General features: G+C 44.0%; 2 protein-coding genes across 6 annotated transcripts in view; one reads left to right on the forward strand and one right to left on the reverse strand.

Moving 5' to 3' along the window:
• sytl4 (synaptotagmin-like 4) lies at nt 1-18818 on the forward strand. Of its 4 annotated transcripts, none has more exons than XM_021583798.3 (17): nt 1-220; nt 11180-11353; nt 11642-11857; nt 12195-12304; nt 12616-12733; nt 12856-13002; nt 13103-13205; nt 13383-13488; nt 13626-13714; nt 13852-13944; nt 14362-14540; nt 15636-15738; nt 16118-16279; nt 16454-16556; nt 16661-16787; nt 16997-17205; nt 17804-18818. In XM_021583798.3, the coding sequence occupies exons 2-17, from the start codon at nt 11235-11237 to the stop codon at nt 17950-17952; spliced, it is 2133 nt and encodes a 710-aa protein (XP_021439473.2). In that variant the 5' UTR covers nt 1-220; nt 11180-11234; the 3' UTR covers nt 17953-18818. The 4 variants fall into 4 exon arrangements, with proteins under 4 accessions (XP_021439473.2, XP_021439475.2, XP_090075707.1 ...); XM_021583800.3 differs by having other exon boundaries at nt 10-220; nt 13383-13473; XM_090219581.1 differs by having other exon boundaries at nt 17-220; nt 12616-12730; nt 13383-13473.
• srpx2 (sushi-repeat containing protein X-linked 2) overlaps nt 18226-21439 on the reverse strand; it is a 10905-nt gene continuing 7691 nt past the window's right edge. Inside the window, exons 5-10 of one of the 2 annotated variants that reach the window (XM_021583801.3) lie at nt 20989-21112; nt 20773-20894; nt 20159-20338; nt 19896-20029; nt 19406-19527; nt 18226-19299 (exon numbers count right to left, since the gene is read on the reverse strand). In XM_021583801.3, the coding sequence (XP_021439476.2) occupies nt 19119-19299; nt 19406-19527; nt 19896-20029; nt 20159-20338; nt 20773-20894; nt 20989-21112 (863 nt within the window). In that variant the 3' untranslated portion in view covers nt 18226-19118. The remainder of the gene's footprint in view (nt 19300-19405; nt 19528-19895; nt 20030-20158; nt 20339-20772; nt 20895-20988; nt 21113-21439) is intronic. The other variant, XM_021583802.3, reaches the window with a different exon arrangement.

A 21439-nucleotide genomic window follows, 5' to 3' on the forward strand; every position in this document is an offset into this window, starting at 1 on the left:
AGAGAATTAGGGAAATAGAGCAGAGGAAATGCACCTGTTGCGGAAAAATTCTGTACCTCCGCCGCACCACCACTGTCACAACCGTTCCATATCTTCCGGGATTTTAGGTTTCTAACCACCAACGCTGAAAGTCAAGTTACCAGAATGCAGGAAGGAGAGACAGTGAGTTAGACTGGGAAGGAGTCAAGACGATACATTGCAGCAAAGGGTAGAGAGAGAGGTACGTTGAGTTTGTCGTGATTCATTCTGATCTATAACATGCATTCAAACGGTTATATTTAATTACAGTTTAAATGAAAGTTATTTTACGCAAAACAGTTAATTGCTGAAGACGTCTTCCTGACACGGGAAACCTCTCTTTGGAATTCTTTACTATACTCCATTGATCGACATGGCGCAGAAACTATATGCCACTTGTTTTGCCAGCTATCAGTCTGCTCTAAAACGCGCCTATTCTGTTCTCTTTTTTTTTTAACGTCCTCCCTTCCTGGATTGTGGAAATATAGTGGTGAATTGATTCGGATCACAGTCGGAGTAAAGTTTACGTTTTTTTTCAAGATAATTAAACAATCTGGACTGTTGCTAAAATACCTTTTATCTAACATGAACTATATGTGCGTTCACTCATTCAAATGCAGTTCTTATGTCGGGTTGTCTTCAGATCATGTGTGACGATAACTGCTTTTTTCCAAACTGGATGTGTTGCCAACATTAAATCCATCCCTTACATTGTTTAAGCTACATTTTGTTTTGTTGTAGCCTATAGCCCTACTTTATTTTGAGATATATTACAAGCCGAGGCAAATAACTATTTGCCCAATAAGGTGACAGATTTTGTTATACATTCCATGTTGAGTAACTGTCCAGGAAATTGCACATACTATGCTATTCTCATGGATTGTTCAATTGGAATTATCATTATTTTATATAGCCTATAAACACAATGCCCCGGAAAAGCACTTTTTGTTGAGGTTTTCCTACATCCACATAATTCCTACTAACGTTGCTATTCATGCAATTTCCTTGACATTAACAGTCTTCTTCTGAACTGAGCTGCCCTACATATATTGTACACTACTCAAGCGTGAGTCGATTAGCCTCAAGCGTTCAAACAATGACGAAGTTTCCTCCCCCACGAGTGACATAGCATAGCACAACAACCCTGTGCTAGTGACCTTTTGAATGCAAATGATTGAAATCAATAAGTGTTTTTCCTGTTTCTTCAACTCATTCTCAACATTATTCAACGTCTTCTGAGGCGCTGGACTCAACTGGAGCTTGAAGCTCATGACTGGAACATGGCCGATGACAGGCTTGATGTCAGGATTAAACAAATGGTTTAACCAGTGCTTTCCACCCGCCGTTCTGTGTCCTTAGAGGGTGGGACCCTGCGATAATGCTGAGCTCGTGTTGTTTTTTCCTTTCCTGTTCCCATTCCTCCAAGCAACCTTTCACCCGGACAGAGAGGTTCTCTATGGGGTTTAAAAACACAAGGATCCGATTAGTCCTACTTTATCATTCCCAATACTGTATATGTGTGTGCCAGTGTCTGTCAAAATAAGATTAGCTGGAGACTATTTTCCCATGTCCTTTCCTATTTTACCATAGGATGACATGCTGAAATTAAAAATGCTATCTTTATGTAAAACATGTTGATTTATGTTTGTGTCAGACTCTAAAAGCACAAGATCTACTTTGAGAAATATGTCAGACTGTTTTCTTTCCCTGCAAAGGATTTTCTACATGATGTAATTTTGTATTTATTTAACCTGTAGTTAACTGGGCAAGTCAGTTAAGAACAAATTCTTATTTACAATGACGGCCAAACCCGGACACTGCTGAGCCAATTGTGCGCCGTCGTGCACCGTCCTATGGGACTCCCAATCACGGCCGGATAAGATCTAGCCTGGATTTGAACCAGGGACTGTAGTGACACCTCTTGCACTGAGATGCAGTGCCTTAAACTGCTGCACCACTCAGGCATAGTACAAAGTTATAGGCTTAGTTTGTTGTAGTTAGGCGTTATAGTTTGGTGTTTAATCCAGTGGGATTGACACAGTACTGTACGTCCTGGTGTGAAATGCGAGGGAGATTGATATCCTCCACTAGTCCACCTCTACTCTGTTCTGTCTGCAGCACGGTCATCTCAGGGTGTTGGCTCTAAGCTAGATCACTGTGCTGTCTGTCTGCTTGTCAGCTCCATCTCCCTTATTACCCAGCTAACTTTAGCAAGGCAGAGTCAGAGGCTTCTGACGGGCTGGCATTGTGGCAGCAGCAGCCTCTGCATGGAGGCTCGCTAGAGGATCCACTAACATTCTCGTCCGTCCGTCCTGTACTCAGAGGTGGGGACACTTTCTTTCTCCTGATAGTAACCAGGTAAAAATCCTGAACCAAGTTGTAGCAGGGACCTTAAGGATTGCCTGCTCTGTGGTTGTCCCATTAGGCAGGGGATAAAAAAAAAAACTGAAAACAACCAAACTACAAAGAGTTCCAATAGGGGCGTCACAAAATAAGTCACTTTTTTTAAATATATTTTTTTACCTGCTATACTAGAAGTGTAAATTTTGGCCACGGCTAGCAAAGCGTGAGCCACTTTATCCTATTGCCTGGCATGGCAACTGCTCGGCATCTGACCGTAAGGTGCTACAGAGCGTAGTGAGTACGGCCCAGTACATCACTGGGGCCAAGCTTCCTGCCATTCAGGATCTATATACCGGGCGGGGTCAGAAGAAGGCCCCCAAAATTGTCAGAGACTCCAGTCACTCAAGTCAGTGTTTTCTCTGATACCGCACAGCAACCGGTACTGGAGCGCCAAGTCTAGGACCAAAAGACTCCTTAACAGCTTCTACCCCCAAATTAACAGCTTCTACCCCCAAAACCTAAGACTGCTGAACAATTAATCAACCGGCCACGGGATTATTTGTTTTGTACACTGCTGCTGCTGCTATTTATCTATACATAGTCACCCTACCTCCATGTACAAATGACACCCGGTACCCCCTTTATATAGCCTCTTTATTGTTACTTTTTATAATGTTTCACTTTAGTTTATTTGGTACATATTTTCTTAACTCTTTCTTGAACTGCACTGTTGGTTAAGGGCTTGTAAGTAAGCATTTCACGGTAAGGTCTGCACTTGTATTCTGCGCATGTGATCAAGTTTGATTTGAGATACACTTTATAGCTCTAACTCACCTAGCTGTTCTAGCTTCGCTATGTATCAGCAACCATTGTCAGCCAATCTAGTGGGGGTTGGAAGCTATGGTGAGCTTTGATTGGTTACTCGTGCAGCAATGTCGGAGAAGATTTGCGTAAAATTCATGTTCCCCAATTTTAGTCCCGCCCTATTCAGCTCCCTTGCCCATACTTGAATCGCCCAACGGTCCCTGCCCACTCCGTTTCTCACCACTTTCCTTCCATTGAAAATAATTTGTGAAGCCGTTGTTTTACCGAGCGATTGTGTCTCTAGTGTCACATCCCGTAAGACGTGAGCGTCATGTCGAAATCTTGAAAATAGAACCATATAGAAAATAATAATTTTATGCTCGAGTAGAGCATGCCTTTCGTGGAGCCAGCGCGCTCATGCTCTGCAAAAGTTGCGTGTCTGATGTAGCAGGCCAGTAAAACATCATTTCCTGCATGTTGTTTTCTGCGTGTAAACAACAATTTTTCCCATTTTTTTCAGGCAACCAAAAAATAATGTTGACTTGGCCAATTAAAAAGTGCCTTTCAGACTTTAAAGTCAATTTCTGTTTAGGGTATCATATAGTGATTAATCAGTTGCAAAAAAACTGTTTTAAATGGTCTATGATTACGAGAGTTTTTCTAATCGGGTCACACAGTTTTAACTCCTGGAAAAATGTATTGCCCTGTAGGGAGGATGAACTGCTGCTATTTAATTACTTGTTATTTTTTATTTATTCTTATCTGTATTTTTTAAACTGCATTGTTGGTTAGGGGCTCGTAAGTAAGCATTTCACTCTAAGGTCTACACTTGTTGTATTCGGCGCATGTGACTAATAACATTTAATTTGATTTGAAAACTGCAGCAACCTTGTATTTGTTCATATGTATTCTATTTTAAAACTAGACTAACAGGGGAGACACAGAGACAGCTGTGATTGGACAATATAACTAACAGGGCAATGCTTGCTATATACAGGGTTGCATCATGTAGGCCCAGTGATGGGCACCACCCATTCCCAATCTTTTAAAATTATAACCCTGTGTAAGCCTATAATTAAAAAGTTACACAGGCTAGACTGTGTTAATGCACATGTCATCACTATTTGTTCATTTTGATTAATTCCAGTCACAAATTGTCGGATTAAAAAGGTCTAGGTAGCTTAGCCGGCAGAAGTTTTGAATATTCAAATGTTCTCTTAACATAAATAAATTGGCTTAGGCTATACCGCTTTGTTTCCCTGGCCAGATGGGACCAGGCACATAGGCCTCCAGCTGATCAGACTGATGCAGCATATCAGATCGCTTATGTTTAGGTGTAGGCTCATACTGTAGAGAGTGTTTGCTTGTGTCTATCTGTCTGCTAAACGGAAGGAAAGTGCTCTGCTTTCTGTAGACATGCACCAAGCCTGACCTTTGATTACTTTGAATCTGATTAGTCAAGACACACACACATATCCAAGATGGCATAGCAATCTGACATCTTTTGTCTTTGTCTTGTCTTGTCCCGGGTATATATCTTTATGTAACTTTTTTCTTTGCATATATTTTTTTATATTTTTCTTAACCCCAACTTCAACATACTCTCCTGCAACCTGCCTCATCCAATGTGCTCTGAACCTCGTCACCTGGATCATCGCAGCTAGCTAGCTGCTATCCGATTGGCTTCTCCTGGCTAACGTCCCTGTCCCGAAGCAAGCACCAGTTAGCCTGGAGCTAGCCTATGCTAGGCCCATCTCCCGGCTAGCTGAAGAGGACCATCAGCCACTCATTGGGCTACAATACCTATTTTGCCAATTAGACTGGACCCATTTTATTGCCGATCCGGAGCCCCGCCGATCCATCACGACTGGACTACCGACGTAATCTGCCCGAGGGCTCCTTTGTCGCGACGTCCCCTGAATGCCCGCCTGCTAGCCGTGGCCCGCTAACTGACTAGAGCATACCGGACTGTTAGCTGAAGTGGTCCATCAGTCAATTTCTTGGGCTACTATACCTATTTTGCCAATTGACCTGGACCCTTTTACTACACGGACCCCTGCTGATCCAACACGACTGGTCTGCCGACGTAACCGCATGAGGGGGCTACAACAACAGACTTCTTCCATCGCGACGTCCCTCTAAGGCCCTTCTGCTAGCCCCGGCACGCTAGCTGTCTGAATCGCCATGTCTCCAGCCCGTCCAGCTACTCATTGGACCCTATGATCACTCTGCTATGTATGCCTCTCCCTAATGCCAATATGCCTTGTCCATTGCTGTTTTGGTTAGTGATTATTGTCTTATTTCACTGTGGAGCCTCCAGCCCTGCTCAATATGCCTCAGCTAACCCTCTTGTCCCACCTCCCACACATGCAGTGACCTCACCTGGTTTAATTGATGTCTCTAGAGACAATACCTCTCTCATCGTCACTCAATGCCTAGGTTTACCTCAACTGTATTCACATCCTACCATACCTTTGTCTGTACATTATGCATTGAAGCTATTCTACGGCGCCCAGAAACCTGCTCCTGTTACTCTCTGTCCCGAACGTACTAGACGACCAGTTCTTATAGCCCTTAGCTATAAGGTTCATCCAGGCCCTGCAGTGCCTAGCTCCACTCCCATTCCCCAGGCCCTCTCATTTGTTGACAACTGTAACCGTAAAAGCCTTGGTTTCATGCATGTTAGCATTAGAAGCGTCCTCCCTAAGTTTGTTTTATTCACTGCTTTAGCACACTCTGCCAACCCGGATGTCCTAGCTGTGTCTGAATCCTGGCATAGGAAGGCCACCAAAAACCCTGAAATGTTCATCCCTAACTATAACATTTTCTGACAAGATAGAACTGCCACAGGGGGCAGAGTTAGCCTGCAGAGTTCTGTCTTACTATCCAGGTCTGTGCCAAACAACTTGAGCTTCTACTTTTAAAAATCCACCTTTCCAGAAACAAGTCTCTCACCGTTGCCGCTTGCTATAGACCACCTTCTGCCCCCAGCTGTGCCCTGGACACCATATTTGAATTGATTGCCCCCCATCTATCTTCAGAGCTCATGCTGCTAGGTGACCTAAACTGGGGCATGCTTAACACCCCAACCATCCTACAATCTAAACTTGATGCCCTCAATCTCACACAAATTATCAATGAACCTACCAGGAACAACCCCAAATCCCTAAACACGGGCACCCTCATAGATATCATCCTAACCAACCTGCCCTCAAAATACACCTCTGCTGTCTTCAACCAGGATCTCAGCGATCACTGCCTCATTGCTTGCGTCTGTAATGGGTCTGCGGTCAAACGACCACCCCTCATCACTGTCAAACGCTCCCTAAAACACTTCAGCGAGCAGGCCTTTCTAATTGACCTGGCCCGGGTATCCTGGAAGGATATTGACCTCATTCCATCAGTAGAAGATGCCTGGTTATTCTTTAAAAGTGCCTTCCTCACCATCTTAAATAAGCATGCCCCGTTAAAAAAAATTGAACCAGGAACAGATATAGCCCATGGTTCACTCCAGACCTTATTGCCCTTGACCAGCACAAAACATCCTGTGACGTACTGCATTAGCATAAAATAGCCCCCGCGATATGCAACTTTTCAGGGAAGTTAGGAACCAATATACACAGGCAGTTAGGAAAGCAAAGGCTAGCATTTTCAAACAGAAATTTGCATCCTGCAGCACAAACTCCAAAAGGTTCTGGGACACTGTAAAGTCCATGGAGAATAAGAGCACCTCCTCCCAGATGTCCACTGCACTGAGGCTAGGAAACACTGTCACCACCGATAAATCCATGATAATTGAGAATTTCAATAAGCATTTTTCTACGGCTGGCCATGCTTTTTAGCTAGCTGGCCACCCCTACCCTGGTCAACAGCCCTGCACCCCCCATAGCAACTTGCCCAAGCCTCCCCCATTTCTCCAGATAACTGATGTTCTGAAAGAGCTGCAAAATCTGGACCCCTACAAATTAGCAGGGCTAGACAATCTGGACCCTCTCTTTCTAAAATTATCTGCCAAAATTGTTGCAACACACTATTACTAGTCTGTTCAACCACTCTTTTTCATATTGCCCTCAAACTGCTACAGGCCTATATCTATCCTACCCTGCCCTTCTAAGGTCTTCGAAAGCCAAGTTAACAAACAGATCACCGACCATTCCGAATCCCATCGTACCTTCTCCGCTATGCAATCTGGTTTCCGAACTGGTCATGGGTGCACCTCAGCCACGCTCAAGGTCCTAAACGATATCATAACCGCCATCGACAAGAGACAATACTGTTCAGCTGTATTCCTCTACCTGGGCCGACTCTGTCAATCACCACATTCTTATCGGCAGACTCAACAACCTTGGTTTCTCAAATGACTGCCTCGCCTGGTTTACCAACTACTTCTCTGATAGAATTCAGTGTGTCAAATCGGAGGGCCTGTTGTTCGGACCTCTGGCAGTCTCTATGGGGGTGCCACAGGGTTCAATTCTCGGGCCGACTCTTTTCTCTGTATACATCAATGATGTCGCTCTTGCTGCTGGTTATTCTCTGAGCCACCTGTACACGCAGACAACACAATTCTGTATACTTCTGGCCCTTTGGACACTGTGTTAGCTAAACTCCAGACGAGCTTCAATGCCATACAACTCTCCTTCCATGGCCTCCAACTGCTCTTAAATGCAAGTAAAACTAAATGCATGCTCTTCAACCGACCGCTACCCGCACCTGCCCGCCCGTCCAGCATCACTACTCTGGACGGTTCTGACTTAGAATATGTGGACAACTACAAATACCTAGGTGTCTGGCTAGACTGTAAACTCTCCTTCCAGACTCACATTAAGCATCGCCAATTCAAAATTAAATCTAGACTCGGCTTCTATTTCTCAAGAGTATCCTTCACTCATGCTGCCAAACATACCCTTGTAAAACTGACCATCCTACCGCTCCTCAACTTCAGCGATGTCATTTACAAAATAGCCTCCAACACTCTACTCAGCAAATTGGATGCAGTCTATCACAGTGCCATCCGTTTTGTCCCCAAAGCCCCATATACTACCTACCACTGCGACCTCTATGCTCAGGTTGGCTGGCCCTCGCTTCATATTCATCGCCAAACCCACTGGCTCCAGGTCATCTATAAGTCTTTGCTGGGTAAAGCCCCACCTTATCTCAGCTCACTGGTCACCATAGCAGCACCCACCTGTAGCAACCGCTCCAGCAGGTATATTTCACTGGTCACCCCCAAAGCCAACATTTCCTTCGGCCGCCTTTCCTTTCAGTTCTCTGCTGCCAATGACCGGAACAAATTGCAAAAGTCACTGAAGCTGGAGACATATCTCCCTCACTAACTTTAAGCACCAGCTGTCAGAGCAGATCACTGCACCTGTACATAGCCCATCTGTAAATAGCCCATCCAACTACCTCATCCCCATACTGTTATTTTAATTGTTGCTCCTTTGCACCCCAGTATCTCTACTTGCACATTCATCTTCTGCACATTTATCACTCCAGTGTTTAATTGCTAAATTGTAATTATATCCCCTATGGCCTTTTTAAATAAAGGTGACGTAAATAAAAAACACACACACACAAACTGCAGGACTCTGATAAGAAGCACATAGTCCCTGTTCAATGCTTTTGCGTACATCTTTTATTAAAGTGCTGTGGTAAATGCCTGCTCATCACCCGTTTGCCGGCTTTCCTGCCTGTACTGTTTACTGCTCTCTACCTGTTTCCCCGGCCTCTCCGCTCATGGGTTCTCTACCTGTCTCCGTCCTCTCCCCTCACAGCAAGCCCTCCTCTCATGGGTTCTCTACCTGTCTCCGTCCTCTCCCCTCACAGCAAGCCCTCCGCTCATGGGCTCTTTACCTGTCTCCGTCCTCTCCCCTCAGAGCAAGCCCTCCGCTCATGGGCTCTTTACCTGTTCTCCGTCCTCTCCCCTCACAGCAAGCCCTCCACTGTTTGAACACACTCTCTCTCCTGCATGGGTCCACTGTCATGCTGTGCTCTGTCTGAGCAGCCTGCACCTTATGTGAGGTCGTGGCTTATGTACTGAAAGTGGCTCCTCCATCAAATGGACTTTAGCTGGGGATAAAGAAGCCTCTGTCAGTTTTACTCCATCTTCAGTGCTACTGATGTTTGGGATTAGATGGGATTTACACTGGTTTTCGCTGTGATCAAATCACATTTTATTGGTCACATACTGTAACAAATTACACAACATATACCCAATACACACATCTAAGTAGGAATGGATTAAGACTATATACAGTTGAATTCAGAAGTTTACATACACTTAGGTTGGAGTCATTAAAACTCAGTTTTCAAACACTCCACAAATGTCTTGTTAACAAACTATAGTTTTGGCAAGTCGGTAAGGACATCTACTTTGTGCATGACACAAGTAATTTTTCCAACAATTGTTTACAGACAGATTATTTCACTTATAATTCACTGATCACAAGTCCAGTGCGTCAGAAATGTACATATTGTGACTTTAAACAGCTTGGATTATTCCAGAAAATTATGTCATGGCTTTAGAAGCTTCTGATAGGCTAATTGACGTCATTTGAGTCAATTAGAGGTGTATCTGTGGATGTATTTCAAGGCCTACCTTCAAATGTAGTGCCTCTTTGCTTGACATCATGAGAAAATCCAAAGAAGTCAGCCAAGACCTCAGAAAAAAAATTGTAGACCTCCACAAGTCTGGTTCATCCTTGGGAGCAATTTCCAAATGCCTGGAGGTACCACGTTCATCTGTACAAACAATAGTACGCAAGTATAAACACCATGGGACAATGCAGCCATCATACCGCTCAGGAAGGAGACGCATTCTGTCTCCAAGAGATTAATGTACTTTGGTGCGAAAAGTGCAAATCAATCCCAGAACAACAACAAAGGACCTTGTGAAGATTCTGGAGGAAACGGGTACCAAAGTATCTATATCCACAGTAAAACGAGTCCTATATCGCCATAAACCATAGGCCACTCAGCAAGGAAGAAGCCACTGCTCCAAAACCGCCATAAAAAAGCCAGACTACGGTTTGCAACTGCACATGGGGACAAAGATTGTACTTTTTTGAGATATGTGAATATGTTGAAGCAACATCTCAAGACATCAGTCAGGAAGTTAAAGCTTGGGTCTTCCAAACGGACAATGACCCCAAGCATACTTCCAAAGTTGTGGCAAAATGGCTTAAGGACAACAAAGTCAAGGTATTGGAGTGGCCATCACAAAGCCCTGACCTCATCCTCTAGAAAATGTGTGGACAGAACTGAAAAAGAATGTGCGAGCAAGGAGGCCTTCAAACCTGACTCAGTTACTCCAGCTCGGTCAGGAGGAATGGACAAAAATTCACCCAACTTATTGTGGGAAGCTTGTGGAAGGCTACCCAAAACATTTGACCCAAGTTAAACCATTTAAAGGCAATACTACCAAATACGAATTGAGTCTATGTAAACTTCTGACCCACTGGGAATGTGATGAAAGAAATACAAGTGGAAATAAATAATTCTCTCTACTATTATTCGGACATTTTAACATTCTTAAAATAAAGTGGTGATCCTAACTGACTTAAGACAGGGAATATTTACAAGGATTAAATGTCAGGAATTGTGAAAAACAGAGTTTACATACACCGTAGCCAAATACATTTAAACTTCTTGACTTCATATGGACGAGCAATGTCAGAGCAAAACGAACTAAGATATAGTATAGAAATTAACAGTATATACATATGAGATGAGTAATGCAAGATATTAAGCATTAAGTGAATGAGATACTGTAGAATAGTATAGAAAACAGCAGATGAGTAATACCAGATATGTAAACATTGTTAAGTGACTAAGACACTATAGAATTCTACAGTATCTAGTATGACATCATGAGAGTGATTTTTAAACGGTAGCTACAGTGCTTGGTAAAGCAGGAGGAAATCATTTTCAAGCAGAAAGGACAACTTATAGAGAGAAAATCATATGTTCCCATTTCATGCCTTCTGGACTCAGCCCTGGTCTGCTCTTTGGTTAGCCTGTCTGGTCTAGGCTGACTATCCCTGAGGAGGTTAGTCTGGGACGGAGGTGCCATGCCACAGGCTGCAGACATGATCAACATGGCCTTCCTGACCGACTCGGAGCGGGAGCTGATCCTGGAGGTGTTGCGGCGGGACGAGGAGCTAAGGCAGGCCGAGGAGCAGCGTGTCCGGTGAGAACTCTCCTTCCCGGCTGCATCTCAATAGTCCTAAAGTGGCTTCCTCCTCACCTTGTCTCATTTCCTTTTTTTCTGCACAGATCTGAAAAAACAGGACAGGTGAAAGCAATACAGTGGATGCTGGTGGGAATTTAGCTTTCACCTAATCGGCTCAGTATTTCACATCAGTGCAGATGAAGGAGGAAGTCACTTTTAGACTTTCAACATCCAGTTAGGCAAAGATTTCAACACAGACACCAACAGGAGAGGGTCTAACCAACGTCTTCCTTCCCTGTGTTTCAGCAAGCTGAAGACAGAGCTGCTGGACATAAAGAGGAAGGGGGCCAAGCGCAGCAGTGGGAGGTACAGTGAGCGCAGCTGCGGTCGCTGCCAGGAACCACTGGGTCGACTGTCTGCCAGCTCCAGCCAATGTAGGGCATGTAAACACCAAGTGTGCCGCAACTGCCGCGCAGTGCGCCCCAATGGATCCTGGGTGTGCAGTGTGTGTGCCAAAGAGGCGTAAGAGTCCCATTTCTCTGTACTGTATGTTACCCCACCCTACCCTTTAGCATAACCAGGATCCCTGTGTTTGCAGTATCTATATGCAAAGCGTGATATCATATGTTTTAAAGCATCTCGCTGTAGAACGCCGCTCGAGGAGAGGATTTAAGCGGGTTTACATGATGTGGATCCGCTATGCAAATCTGTTGCATTCTAAACTGGTGTCGAATTTAGTCTATTTTGACAACAGTGCAGAGTTTTTGCAATGTCAGCATGTTACTCTTCGGGTTTGGTCCATATTTGATCCATGATGTGTTAACGCGGTGGTAACAACGTGTGGTGTGACTTTCTCCAGTGATCTAAAGAAGTGCACTGGAGACTGGTTTTATGACCAGCGAGTCAACCGCTTCACCACTACCCCTGGACACGACATAGTGAGAGCTTCCCTCAAAAAGAAGTCCCCATGTGAGTCCAGGAAACTGATGTGGACATTGCTCTGTTCACTTGTAAACTTAAAAACTCTCACTTCTGGTGCAGAATGAAATGTTAATGTTGTGACAGCATAGGAATTTGTCCTAATTCCTCTACTCAGTTTCATTATTGATACGTGGGAAGCTCCATTACTGCATAGCTTTTGTTCATGTACTTTTTGAATTGCACTTCCTACAAATGCCATCAAAAGTAATTTATTCCCTGTCTGTCTGAATGAATGAATGAAGCCACTGACAGCATGTTACCAGTTGTCTGTCATGCTAAAGCTCTGTGTTCTGTTCTAGTGAGGAAGAGGGAGACCATGGGAGAGCAACTGTTGAAGAGTACAGAGTTGAAACCCGGCCAGCCGACCATCCCTGTTCCCCGACCCAGACTGATGGACCTAGCGGCCTCCAACAAGTAGTGAGCCCTCTTTATATCTGGGGGGACAACACAGGCTTCATGATCATTAGTGTGACGCAGTTACTGTAATATGTGGATGGAGTTTCAACTCAGAACTTTGACACTCATTGTTATTTTCACAGTCCGCCAGACAAAGTTTCTGAAGAACCAGTGGCAGCTGAGAAGAAGCAACAGCACCAGCGCAGTGACACTAAATCTGCAGAGAAAGCCAGCTTGAACACTGTCAGGACAGAGACGGAGCCCTCTCTTGGGACTCCTTTCTTACCAATGTAAGTCTACATCCCAAAAAATAGGCCTATGGCATTAGCGCTACATGCTAACGAGACTCATTGGGATGGCTCCTCATTATGAATGGTGTTTATGACCCAGGAAGAAGAAGAGCACAGGTCGGTCCAGTCCAGCAGGTTCCAGTGTGTCCAGTATTCCAGTCAAAGTAGAAAGCACAGGTATCCACAGCGCCAACTTAGACACGGTGAGTTTACACATCCATCAGGTGTTGGGATTAGTTACATTTCAGCACAGTCAAATTGGGAAGTAAAAAGTCCACTTGGTAAAAAATTTAATTGAACCTAACCCTGTCTTCCTCATGTCTCCAGCCAATACATATTATACTGTCACACCTGACTGTAACCCCCGTCTCCTTCCATAGTCCTCCGTAGTGAATCGTCGTAGTGTAAGTCCCTGCACCGGGTCTGTCTTATTGGAAGACGACGGGCTGTTCAAGAAGAGCGTCAGACAAGGTCAGAAACCCTCTGGTGAGACTCTTGTGTGTCGGTCGTCTCAGTAGTTCTGATTCCCAAGCTATAATTAAATAAGGTTATTTTTAAGGGCTTCAGGCCTGCTTGAGTAAATGAAGGCATGCTCATTTAATGTCTTCATGGGTTTCAATCAGAATTCACATCTGTGCTGGACCTGCGTCAGGAAGTATCGGAGGGCTCTATGGGTGACAGAAGCAAGTCTGTGCCTGGCCTCAATGTGCCGGTGAGCAGAAGCCCACTTCCTCATAATACACTGAGGCATAATAGTTCACTATACTATAAAATACTTCTTAGTATTTGATGACAAATGCAGTTGCGTTGTCTTTTGCATGAGTTCAGATTTGCTTGTTGTCATTGCAGGATGACGAGGAGGATGATGAGGACATTGATAACTTGGTGAGCATCCATAGAAAGACAGTGGGCTCAAGTACCTCAAATCTTCGCGGCTCCAAGGTAAATGCATGTGATTCTCACTTATCTTATTTTCATAGGTTCTAGTTAGTGTGTGTGATGCCAGTTTTAGTCCCTGAATATATTTTTAGAAACAGAATTGATAAGTCAACGACACAATGTTTTGGAGACAATTCAGGATATCCTGGTTCGTGTGTTGAGCTGCTGCCTAATAAAGTTACCATGGCAACAACGGCTCAAGCTCAAAATTGCTTCAGGGCAGGAAAATTTGACTGTGACCTGACTTTCATTGTCACAGTTTCGGCCTCGTTTGTGCGCCTTTCCAGGGACAACTTTGTTTCTTGATTGGATACGATACGTTTACCTTTCTCGTCCAAGTTGTAGAATTGTATCCAATATCAATGCAGTTGAACTAACTACTAACAGCTACTTGGTGAATTGTGAATGTGTCCACCACAGAGTACACTGGGGAGTCTGATGAGTATTTACAGTGAGGCAGGAGATTATGACTGCGTGGAGGTGAGCGGGGACATTGTGTTCTCTCTCAGCTACGATGACACCACCCATAGCCTGGCCGTCCTCGTCAAGGAGTGCCACTCGCTGGCCCACGGGGACGCCACACGCCAGCGTTCCAACCCGTGAGTGTCCTCTCGGGACTAGGGTCTAATAGTCTCAGTAGGAATTGATGGGTGCATCTCAATAGTGTGAAGATGCTTCTTCCTTTTGTATCCTCTCCTTCATATACCCCTCATCTGAAAACACAGGATGGATAAAAGTAATGGTTGACGCCTATCTGGAATTGTATTTCAACTAAGCTGTTCGGATGCATTATATCATGTATATCACTCCTTAAAGTGAGACAAACACCCTTCCATGGGATTCCTGTCTTCTTTTCATGATGACAGTAGATGAGCAGCGCTGTAGAAAATGATTCCCAGTAATCCTGTTGTTTACGCCAAACACACACTTCAGTGTTATTACTGTATGACATAACGTAGATCATCTTAGATAAGACCCTGTCCTGTTTACAACATTTTTGATGTACCCAGAGGTCATTTATCAGAGTTCCAAAGGGAAGATTTTCCATTTAATTCAGAATAAAAATTATAATTTGTATTCTGGAAATGTAGGTACACATTTTTTGTAGTCAAAATAGTTTATCGGTATTGCAGGTAATGATGATACCAGCCCTAATTGCAGGACTATTAATATGAATTTGAACTATTTAAAGGGGCAGTGCACTTAAGGTGACTTTACAGTTGTTTTGATGATACACTGAGGGCGAAAATAACACAGAAAGTTTGAAAATTATGATAGTGCCCTTTTTGTGTAAGAGCTATTTGAAAATTATGCCTGGAATTTCAGCCTTTTCAGGTAGGATGAAACTTTTGGCCCCTATCATGACATCACAATGTGATTGATTATAATACACCAATGGCTGTTCATCTGGGTAAGGGGGTGGGCTCTAGACATATCAGCCAATCAGGGCTTTGCATGTAAATGCATTCAAATTTGTTTCCTCACGCTTACATGATCAGAGTGAGAATTTCAAGGGCAAAAGGAGGCTCAGGGAAATAAGTGATAAAACATATATCTTGGAGTTATTTTCATTAAATAAACACGCACACAGTGATTTGACATGCAGTGATGATTTAAAAAATACAATTACCAAGATTGCATGGGGGCTTTAATGTGTTGAAAAAATATTATTCTCATGTCGTTTTGTCCTGCAGGTATGTCAAGTGCTATCTTCTCCCTGACAAGTCTCGCACTGGTAAAAAGAAAACCAGCATCAAACGAAACACAGTGGACCCCACCTACAATGAGTTCCTAAAGGTGATGGACTCTCTGGAACTGCAGTAGAATTAGATGGACACTGATGAACCTGGGCTGTGGACAAATCCCTTATTATTTGTCTATCTCAATGGCTGGTCATTAAGTCGATAATGCCTCCACCTTCACTAGGCAGTAAGATTGATGTTGACCTTCAACATAAAGAGTTTATTGCTTCTAGTAAACGGCAAACAAATATTGATTTTGTTTCTGCCCTTTTTTAATTCACTGAGTATACAGAACAGGGAACTCGGATGTGAAGGCCAGAGAGGGTGGAAGGAGAAACACTAATAAAGATGTCGTTTCACAGATCAGTGAGGGAAGGGTTTGATGTTGACATGTCCTGCCACTCCCTCACACTTTTTCCCTTCTTCTCCTCCAGTTCTCCATCAGCCGCTCCCAGGTGCTCACTCGTTCCCTCCAGCTCTCTGTCTGGCACCATGACCGCTTGGGCCGTAATGCCTTCCTGGGAGAGGTAGAGGTGCCTCTGGACTGCAGGGACCTCGACGGCCAACACGAGGAGTGTGTGGCGCTCATGGGAAAAGTACGCCTGAGTAGGCGCCATCATCAGGGCTCAGAGTTGTTCTTGATCAGGTTTCATGGTTGGAACAAACGCCAGGCCCTACACATCAATCATTTTAAATGTATTTCTAATCTACAGTATACATTATTAACCTGTAGTCTAGTGGTTTTACCTCAGCTGTTCTTCTCTTCGTAGGCATCACCACTGCAGTCCTCTGCCTTTTCTCAGTACAAAGGAGAACTGGTGATTTCCCTGAAGTACGTCTCGACTAAGAAACCACCAACAGAGAAGACTAAAGGTAGGACTGCCAGTGTCGACAGAACAGAGGAACAGAAAAGCTCAGTCGACACTGTCTGTTTCAAATCCTTACCAGTGGCTGTCTGACACCATTATCCCCCCTAGGCAAGACTCTTTCTCTAGGCAACAAGTCAAAGACGGAGGAGGGAGGGGAGTTGCACGTCTTGATCAAAGAGGCCAAGAACCTGACGGCAATGAAAGCAGGGGACACGTCAGATTCCTTTGTGAAAGGGTTAGCTGGCGGCATGATATCACTTTAAATCTTCACATTCACTCTGAGATTATGAATTTCTTCTGTTTCATCATTCTCACTCAGGAGATGGTGCAACTCCCACTCATTTTAATAAAAATACATACTTTATTGATTACTAGAATTAAAAACATTGTTGCCACCTAGCCTTCATCAAAATGTAATAGTTTTCACTCATGCTTTAACCCTAGATACTTGTTGCCATTGAAGTCCAAGTCCACTAAGAGGAAGACTCCGGTGGTGAAGAAGACTCTGAACCCTCACTACGACCACACATTTGTGTACAAAGGCCTGACCCTGGACCAGCTGAGTAAGATGTGTCTGGAGCTGACCGTGTGGGACCGGGAGGCCATCTCCAGTAATGACTTCCTGGGTGGGGTTCGACTCAGCACAGGCACAGGTAATGACACAACACCTTGTTGCTTTATGGAGGGGAAGTGTTATGGTAGGGAAGCATCCATCGGCAGTATTCCTCTTCCGTTTTTAAATGTTTGATTCAATATTTATCATTCCGTTGCAGGTCACCTATTTTGCCGATGTTAAAGTTGGTAGTAAAGAAAGGCTACCTCAGAGGGCAAACATCTAAAAGGGAAAGGGGGAAACCTAGTCAGTAGTACAACAATGTATTCAACTGAAATGTGTTTCTGCATTTACCCAACCCCTCTGAATCAGAGAGGTGCGGGGGGCTGCCTTAATTGACATCCACGTTATCGGCGCCCGGGGAACAGTGGGTTAACTGCCTTGCTCAGGGGCAGAAAGACAGATTTTTACCTTGTCAGCTCAGGGATTTGATTCAGCAGGTTACTGGCCCAACTCTCCTGCCCAACAGGTTACCCCCTCTGGTGTTACCCCCTCTGGTGATGGGCAGTCGGCCCATTGTTTAAATCGTTTCAAAAGCAGTGAACTCCCAAATGTCACACTATGCGTAGGGCTCCTGTATTGTGTGGACAGGTCAGACCTACTTTAGTTCACTGCATTTCTGTTGCCCTACTTTTCAGCCACACTGAAGGTTGGCAAGGAGGAAGTGGAGGCGGACTCAACAGGAGAGGAGGTGTCTCTGTGGCAGAAGATGATGCAATACCCTGACTCATGGGCAGAGGGCTCTCTTCCATTACGCTCCTCTATGGGCAAGAACAAGAGCAAGTGAGGACTCCATCTCATAACCTGAGAGAAGAGCAATTGACAAAGGGCAATCCCTCAACTTTTTATCAGCATTATTATCTGTAACCAAAAGACTATCACAGCTGTGTTTAACCGCAAGCACCAAAAGAAGTGCTTTTGAAAGCATATATAGTAAATTCATCTGAGGTCTTCAGGTATTTGCTAGCCGAGGTATAATTTCATATGTTTGAATGCAAGGTTGTGTGTTTAATATGCAAATGCTTTTTAAAATCATAAACAGCACTAACCAAAGAGTTGATCAAATTCAACAACTCATGTTTAATTGACATTTTTTTTCCACATATTTCTTCAAGCTAAATTCCATCCATGATCAGCAAACCATTCATTATTAACTAGGGTGCTTCATGGGGGGTTGCCGGGTTTTCAGTTTCAGGCTGAATCTCTGTTGCACTCGAAGGCACTGAAAAATTGTGTCAATTTTTGGTCCATATCAAATCTTGTGTGGTGCTTCATGGCAATCAAATGAAAACTACTGTACCTGTGATAGGGATGTCAAGCATGTGGTACATTGAAATATATATGTAAATATGATCAGTTGCACTAAAAGTGACCAATTTTATTTTTCAACCTCTATCCTCTTAAAAGTAAATGTCATTATCTTTCATACTGTAACTTGAGTCAAGTTTGCTTTTATTATGGCTCACAGGAGGTTGGTGGCACCTTAATTGGGGAGGACAGGATTGTGGTAATGAAATAAGTGGAATGGTATCAAACGCATGGTTTGATGCCGTTCCAGACGTTATTATGAACCGTCCTCCCCTCAGCAGCCTCCACTGCTATGGCTGTATCAAATTGTATTAATTCACCTAATAAATATGTGAAATGCCTAAACCTGTAATCATCCGCGTTTGTTACAGTGCAGTATGGGTAGTGAAGTAAAAAAAGATGCGTACATATGTTTCTATACTTTTAGACCTGTAAAAACAGGCTACCTCTATCTCTAAATCGATCAGATCATTATCTATCAGCCAGTGGAAACATTTCACTACCAGAGCTGTTACCTGCGTGTTTCCTTGTTTCTCTCTCTATTCTGGGCCACCCTGGTGTCCATGATTGTATCTCTACATAGCAAAGCTTTTTCCTCTGCGCTATCTACATAAGTGTCTGGTCTGACCTCCCCAAACCACTGTCTTAGTCACAGTAGTCTCTGTGCAACTCCAGCCGATGTCGTTCTTCTTCATCCAACAGGTTATCGTCGATGTATGAGAAGAGCTCATCGGATGTGGTGGGAGTGATGAATCTCTCGTGGTCCAAACCATCCTTGTCCAACAGCACCATGTTGAAGTAGGATCTGGAGATCCTGAAAGCCTGCCTGTACAACACACAGCACCAGAACCATTTAGTGTCGAGACAGTGATGGTGTATTTGATTACCTGAAGATGGAGTGCAGCCAACATGATTATGCGAGATCCCCTTACCTCAGACCCTCGATGACCTCAGTGTCCAGGTGACGTCCCTTGATGCGGCCCACTTCTCGAGGGGGGGAGCCTAGCAGCTCAATCACCGTCACTTGTCGTAGGTCCAGACCACAATCTGCCTTCTAGGCATGAAAACACCCCAAGAATGGTCACAATCATAAAAACAAGCTGCTTATATTTCATTTGTATTAAATCCCGTAGTAGCTAGCAGTGGCGCTCTCTTGGGGAAGCCTTACCTTCCACATAATCCTTCGTTCCTAAGTAAAAGTAAGTTGAGTGCAAAATTTCCCTGACTAGCAGATAATGCCCTAACCATCCAGTTGTCTTTCTGGGCGTGTATGACATTGCAAATGACTTTAAAGGTGAGTCGAGACTAACAAATCTATAGATCACCTTGCCTCCTAAATAACTATTCAATATAGATCAGTCGGTCCATTTACCAATGACACATTACGGTTCTGGCGCTGTTGAATACAGTCTCTTGACTCACCTGCACCATAAGGTTCTGGAGCTTGTAGTCTCCATGGGCTACGTTAGGTGCCGACACGATCAGAAGCCTTCTCTTGTCATAGAATTGGTCCAGGAGGGCAGATGCTGTGTTCACATCTGTTTTAAACTCCATTGCTACATGCGCAATAAAAAAACAGTGTATTGTTGGTGTAATCACTTTACATGTATGGGTTAAATTATGAACACAACAAACCAGATGGTCTTTCAGAAGGTCATTCTCTGTCATTGGCTCTCAATACTAACTGACACACTCGGCGGGGGCCTCAGTCCAGCTGCGGTCGAACTGGCAGACTCGGCGGGAGGTCCCCCGCCTCTCGTGGCCCCCGTCACAGTGGTACTCGCACACCGCCCCGTAGTTGTTCCCATCAGAGTCACAGGTGAGGTAACCATGGAGAGGGGTCTTGAGGACTGGACACCTCCTGACTGGAGGGAGAGAGAGCAGAGCCTGATTTCACAAACCAATTGCTGATCTATGTTCAGTTATGTTGTTTAGATCATAATAAATAAAATCATATGGACAGGGGGGACCTGATCCTAGATCAGCACTCCTACTCTGAGATGCTATGTGAATACGGGCCCAAAGCAGCCATCTTCAAACAGTACTGAAATATGATGACTCTTGGATGTCTATAAAGGGTTTATAGAAGTTCTCCACAAGGGAAATATGATTGTTGTTTGTCACTGAAGGAATTAGATTTATACTCAGTAAAAAAAAATCCACTATTTAGTTGCGTGATGAAATGTATCAATTGAACGTTGAATGTTTGTTTGTATAATGTGTTTGTCCTGTAAAGTATGGGTTTTGCTCTAGTCCAAATGTCAGATCATTGCGTCTGACATTGACAGTGATGTCTTACCCTCAACCCGAACAATGAACTTGCAGGCAGCCCTGTTCCTGGCTTGGTCGTGTGCTGTGTACCGGATAATGTTTATCCCCTCTTTAAAGTTGCTATCTGGCCGCTGGCCTATCAGCGTTACACTGCAAACAGACAACAAACACACGTTTCACCTCCAGATAAAGCAAAGGGGAAGAAGAGGAGAGGGGAAAAGGCAGTAAATAAGGACTGACATACTCTAATGTTTTATCAGCAGTATCCGTGGCAACCGGCGGGTCCCAGGACACTCTGGCGGTTAGTTTCCCAGGCTCTGCGACCTTCACCCGAGACAGGGGACACTTTATTTTGGGAGGATCATGATCTGAAACAACATCAGTTTGGTAAACCAGTGAAGAACAATAATATATACTTTTTTGTTGTTAAATGTTAACATCTGTTGGTCTTGGTCAACTGAATCAATTCCTCTTGAGGGAAGGGAACTTTGAAGATTAGAAATATGTCTTGGTCTTGAGTCAAAGACAAAAGAAGGAAATGAAACATGTGGAAAGAGAGGCACTAGATGAATATCTATCTGTGTTGTGTTTGTGTTGTGGGAGACATGCCCATTGGGAGCTGCCCAGGCCTATGAAAGAAACAAACAAACATATGCTTGCAATCATTAAGGACTGGGGAGTTTTTCAGGATAAAA

The sequence above is a fragment of the Oncorhynchus mykiss genome, chromosome 25 (genome assembly GCF_057628025.1).
Source record: "Oncorhynchus mykiss isolate SJ-2025 chromosome 25, ASM5762802v1, whole genome shotgun sequence".
Taxonomy (NCBI): Eukaryota; Metazoa; Chordata; class Actinopteri; order Salmoniformes; family Salmonidae; genus Oncorhynchus; species Oncorhynchus mykiss.